Here is a 6,024-nt window from a genome sequence, read left to right as displayed (position 1 = left end):
GTGACTTGATCTTCCAAGTCCCCAGTGCTACCCATGTTCCTAGAAGGAAGAAATAAGGAAAGGGGGGGGGGGTGGTTTGCACAGTCCAGAAAGAGCCCTGGACCAGGCCTTAGGTGGGCCTGGCGTTAGTCTGGCCTCAACCAGCTAGGTGTCCCCATCCATCCCAGTGAGGCTGCTGAAACCAGGGGCCCCTCGTGGCTCTTGCACAGGTAGGCAGATGCCCTGTCTTCAAGGTTGATGCCTATGGCAGACACCAAGTGACCTTCCATTTGTGCTAGCCCCACCCTCAGGGTAGGTGGGAACCTTAGCAAAGAGGCCTGCACTGGGCACGGCTCTCTCCCTGGGTCCAGCACTTATCCCAATATTCCACCCAGACTCCAGAACATCTTCCTAGAATGAGAACCTAATCATGCTTCTCCCCTGCTTATAACCCCCCCGCCCCCATTGCTAGCCAGCCAGCACCCGGATTCCTAGGCCTGCCCTCCCCTGGCCGGCCATCCACCCCAGGCCCCAGGGCGTCCATACCAGCTGGCCCTTTTCTTGCTGTGCCTTGGTTCAGTTGTCCCCCATTCTAGGCTAGGGAGCCTCCCTTCTCCCTCATGGTCTATACCTTGCTCCTCTGGGATCTCACAGCACTGGGGCTGGGAACAGAGCCCTACATCCCATGGTTATTTGTTTTTCCTTTGTCAGCTGGACCCTAAGCCTGGGACCTCCTTGAGGGCAGGGGCTATATATGATTCATCTCAGTGTCCCTAGCACCCAGCCCTGAGCGTGGCGCCTAGAAAGTGTTTGGCTAATGTTGGGGTAGGAGAGAAGTGGGGGGAGGGAGGAGGGAGGAAGTGGGACTGGGGGAGAAGAGGAAGGAAGGGGGAGAGAGTGGGTCCATCTCCTTCCTTTCTTCCTTTTGAGATTCTCAGCTCAGTCTAAGGCCTCGCTCAGCCATGGTGATGCAGCTAGGTGGGGCTAAGCCAGGGAGAGGAGGCAGAGAGGAGGAGGAGAAAGAGAAGGAAAAGGGAAGAGGAAGCTGCTGAACCAGCAGCACCTCCATGCAGAGGCTTAAGGGCTATTTGTGTGCTACCTACTAAGCCCCTAATCCTCCACGGCCAAGTCAGAGCCCTGCACCTGGGCTCCCAGGGGGCCGGGCTCAGGGAAGCTTGGAGATAGGTGCTACCATCTTCAGAGACAACTAACCCCAGCCCTCCACCCCCATAGCTCTTCCCTAAGGCTGACTGAGGGGCCAGTGGCTCAGAAAGCCACCCACACTGGGGCTTGTCCCTTGGCATGCTCCCAGGCCCCTTCTGGACCAGCTGGCATAGAAGAAAGCTCAGGCTGGGGAGTTAGACAGCCAGTTCACCTCCGGCTCTGCTGAGGAATATTAACCCTCTGAGCCCATTTCCTCAGTGGTCAAAGGTTAGGGAGTGAGACCTCCTCATGGGGGGCCAGGAGTTGTTCATCCACTCGACAAATATTTATTGAGTCCTTGCTCCAAGCTGCCAGCTCAGATGCAGCCAAGTCCAGGCCAGCCCAGCCCTGCACTCTGGAGAGAGATGGGCAATGAATCAGTAAGGAGACAAGTAAGACCACTGCTGACAGTGATAGGTACCGAGTAGAAATGAATGTGATGTGGGAGGCAGAGGGGGAGGCCTGGTGTGTAGAGTCAGGGGCCTCTCCAAGGAGTGCTTTGTAAGCGGAGACCTGAATGAGACTCTAAGAGGCTAATACTGTCAGCAACAGTCATTGATCACTTACAGGCAACAGAGTAGGAAACTGAGGCACAGGGAAGGGAAGGGGCGGGGCTGTGCCCAGGCTACATGGCCTTAGAGCCTCAGACCAGATGTAAGGGTAGGTGTAAAGGGGCTGTACCCAGCTAAGGGATACCATGGCTCCTAAATGATAAGGTGTGAAGATCTGTGACTGGACCCTGGTGGGAAAGCAGGTCACATCAAACCTGCAGATGGGTGTGGATCCCCCAAGGTTTCCTAGCTTCAGCAAACTGAGGCTGGAGAGGGGAAGTGGGACTTCTCAGGGTGACTCAGGGCCCCAGGCGAGAGTCCAGTGCCACCCCCTGCCTTCAGAGCCACCACTGCTGCCCCAGGCCTGTGTGACTCAGTCTTGTGGCTTTCCCACCAGCCCAGCACAACCCCTTTTTTTCTTTTTTCTTTTTCTTTTTTGGTCATTTATACCATGATGTAAACAACTAGCAGAACTTTCCTGAGAGCTATCTTTCGTGTAGGGATGGAGGCATGGCCAGGAAGGTGATAGCCAAAGTTTGTTATGTGATCTGGGTCACTGACTTACTGACCACCCTGGACCTCAGTCTCCCCACCTGTGAAATGTAGCAGGGAGGGTCGGTGACTTCTGTTGACCTTTTTGCTCACTATGAGCCTGTTGCTCTGAACAAAGAGCGTTTTTTTGTTGTTGTTTAAAAAAAGGATTCTTTGTCATGCCTCACAGAATATAATGCAATGTCACAGTGGTGATGCCTTTAATTCCTCCCTGGCCATAGCCCTGTGACAAGGGTCATTAAACTCTGAGACTTAGAGAGGGAAGCACTGATTGAAATAACCTAGATCTATCTATTCACTCGATCCACAAATGCTGAGCACCTACTATGTGCCAGGCCCTGAGGATACATCAGTGAACAAAACAGACAGAAATCCCAGCTCCTTCCAGTGTATGGGAAGTGATTTACATTTTGCAATGTCCTGAGAACGATGCTCAGCTCTGGGAACCCTGCTGAGAGCTGGGCAGACCACACACCCCCACCCCCCACCCCTGCCTGCTCACATGACAGCCTGTGAGTTGGACAAAAAACATGTGAACAGAGCATAAATTAAAAGCTTCCAAGCTGTCACAGCGTTAGGAGGAGGTGAAGGCAAGGTGCTGAGGTCTATGGTTGAGGGCTCACCCCAGCCAGCTCTGGGCTGTGTGGGGGTCAGTCTTGACCCAGGGAGTCCGGTGCTCCTCCCTCCATCTGGCTACCAGGGCCATGTCAGAATCAAACCCTCCACCTTGACCTCATTAACATTGGGCCTAATCACTGAACCAAGCACCTTAAACTGCGAAAGGTCACACCCCAGCAGCCCTGCCACGCCTTCCCTTGAGCTCATTCCACCAGTACACACTTCTGCAGCCCTCCATGTGCAAGCCCTGACCGCCCGCAACAGGCAGGGCTCTGAAATCTCAGGCGGGCTGAAGGGAGGGGGAGGGCTTTTCTGAGGAAACAGGTCTGGGAGTGTCGGGGGGGAAGAGACTGCACTGAAGAGAGTATAAGGGCTGGAAGTCTCAGAGATGGGGACACTTCCCTGGCCGACTCCTTCCATCAATCACGAAGTTCATGGTTCAGACTTCACCTTTCTGGACTGCTCCGAATGACAGTGTGTTGGGAGCGGGTCACGATCTGAACTTGTCCTATTTCATTTGTTTCAGTACTTATTTGTGAGCCCTGCCAGCCCCACAGTGGTACTTCCTGTGGGCATCGTCCTTCTCTACCATGTTCATCAGAACTGAGCACTGTGTGTGGAGCACAGTAGGTGCTCCATACACGTTTGTGGTTGGAGGCTGGTCATCAAGCACCGGTGTGCTGGGCACTGCCATGTGCCCCACTTCATTTCTCGGGGGGCATCACTGTGCCCCTTTCACTGATGGGGGGAGCCTGTCAGTGCAGAGCCATTCGCCCCCAGAACCTGCTTTTGTGGAGTGACCTGCCACACAGCTTCCAAGGCCCACTGTCCCAGCCCAGCCAACACAGACGTCCCCAGATGTGCCCTGTGTGTTGCAGTGTCCAACCAGTTCTTTTTCTAGGCTCAGCCTCACCTTCACACTGGACCCAAGCCTGCCTTGCTCACGGCAGTGATCTGGTGCCTAGCATGTCATCTGGCACACAGCTGCCTCCTGGATGCAAGGCCTTGCTTCAGGAGCCTTAGAGACTCTGTCCCCTTTCTGCTCCAATCACCCCCTGCCTGGTCCCCTCCTCTATCCTCACTCCCTCCAATACATCTTTGGGGCATTTGAGCCACATTTCTGCCCCTTATGATCTGCCCAAGCCACTGTCCAATGCTATTTGGATAAAACCAGGTTTCTTAGTTTGGTATCAAGACCCACCAGAGCTGGCTTCATAGCCCATGTGCGGCCTCACCCCCGACAGGCCTCAGGCCTCTGTCAGCCCTTGTCTTTAGTCTCCCCTGTCTTCCCCGCTTGGCAACCTAACAAAATACTCCCCTCCCTCAAAGACCCAAACTTCACCTCCTCGGACACCTCACCGTTATGAGCAGTCTCTCCTCCCTTGGCCTCATGGAAACCCCTCCCTGGACCTGGATCTGTTCAGGGTCTTCCTCAGCGCATAACCTCCTCCTTTCTGGATTTTCGTATCCCCAGTGGCCTGCACATGAATGTTTAATGAACGAGTGAGTGAGTGAATTCCAGTTCAAATATTTATTGAGCTCCGGGTCTATGCCAGGCTGTGGTCTGGCATGGAAAGTGCCAAAGATGGCAGGACGTGGCCCCTGCCCTCATGGAGCTCATGACTTGGTGAGATGGACTAGTATTAGGGACTGAGCCAGGAGGTGACAGGTGGGGAAGAAATAGGTAAGAGGCTGAGAGACTGAGAGGAGAACCAGAGAGCTCATGGTCCAGTGGGGAGGAAGACAAAGTCCTCTGGCATGAAATGAGGGGGACGTGGGCGTGGAGCCAGAGGTCCCAATGCCAGGCCAAGGCCAACAGACTGAGATGGGCAGAGATTCCTGGGGACTAGAAGAGTTGGGGTTGGGCCTCCTGCCCTTTCCCAGGGTCCCCAGTACCTCCCTTCTCTGGCCCCAGGCTTCTGCCTAGAGTCACCTTGGCCCCTCTTGGAAGCCAATTAGGCCCCCAGTTGCAGTAGTGGGGGATTAGTATGATTAATAATGCCCCCAATCTTCCAGGTGCTGATTCAGCCAGGAGCTTAGGGAGGGGAGGTCACTTTATAAGGGCCTGGGGGGGGGGCTGCTTAGAGCCCAGAGTCGTCCAGCCAGAGCCCTGGGTGGCCAAGCTCAGGCCTCAGCAGCACTCTTGGGTCTGAGCCGCCCCCGGGGCAGCCACCAGGACCACAGCCATGAATGGGACGGAGGGCCCGAACTTCTACGTGCCCTTCTCCAACAAAACGGGTGTGGTACGCAGCCCCTTCGAGTACCCACAGTACTACCTGGCTGAGCCATGGCAGTTCTCCATGCTGGCCGCCTACATGTTCCTGCTCATCGTGCTTGGCTTCCCCATCAACTTCCTCACGCTCTACGTCACGGTCCAGCACAAGAAGCTGCGCACGCCTCTCAACTACATCCTGCTCAACCTGGCCGTGGCCGACCTCTTCATGGTCTTCGGTGGCTTCACCACCACCCTCTACACCTCTCTGCATGGATACTTTGTCTTTGGGCCCACAGGATGCAATTTGGAGGGCTTCTTTGCCACACTGGGCGGTAAGAACTGGTGTATGGGTGGCTGGCTGGGGGAGTCAGGAGTCAGCGGTGGGGAGGGTGTGGAGGGATCTGGAGAGAACTCCATATTTGGGGATGGTGGTTAAGAGGCCTTCTCCCCTCTACATTCATCAGCGCTCTCCACTTAATCAACAAACACTGTCAGTAATGATAAGCTAGGCTGCCGTTTATTGAGGGCAGGCATTGGACACTGTTTATCTCAGAATGGTGCCATTGTCTTGCTTTGCATCAGGGAAACTGAGGATGAAAGAGTCAAGGGCCTTGCTGGGGCCACATTGTGGGAGGATAGAGCTGAGTTTCCAGCCCACATTTCTTTTTTTCTTTAAAAAAAAATTTGTTTTAACATTTATTGTCAAGAGACAGAGCATGAGCGGGGGAGGGGCAGAGAGAGAGGGAGACAGAATCCGAAGCAGGCTCTAGGCTCTGAGCTGCCAGCACAGAGCCCGAAGCCAGTCTCGAACTCATGAACCGTGAGATCATGACCTGAGCCAAAGTCGGACACTTAACAGACTGAGCCACCCAGGCGCCCCTAACATTTATTCATTTTTGAGAGACA

The 6,024-nt window shown here is 54.6% G+C and overlaps 1 protein-coding gene across 1 annotated transcript in view; it reads left to right on the top strand.

The window, feature by feature from the left end:
• Window positions 1–4,978: 4,978 nt before the first annotated feature.
• The window catches only part of RHO (rhodopsin), a 7,138-nt gene continuing 6,092 nt past the window's right edge, over window positions 4,979–6,024 (top strand). Inside the window, exon 1 of the mRNA XM_040491906.1 lies at window positions 4,979–5,450. Coding sequence (XP_040347840.1) covers window positions 5,090–5,450 — 361 coding nt within the window. The 5' untranslated portion in view covers window positions 4,979–5,089. The remainder of the gene's footprint in view (window positions 5,451–6,024) is intronic.

This window comes from Herpailurus yagouaroundi, unplaced genomic scaffold (assembly GCF_014898765.1).
Source record: "Herpailurus yagouaroundi ecotype Mexico unplaced genomic scaffold, PumYag 183, whole genome shotgun sequence".
NCBI lineage: Eukaryota > Metazoa > Chordata > Mammalia > Carnivora > Felidae > Herpailurus > Herpailurus yagouaroundi.
Note: the sequence above shows the minus strand (reverse complement) of the source record. Positions and strands in the feature narration are given on the sequence as shown.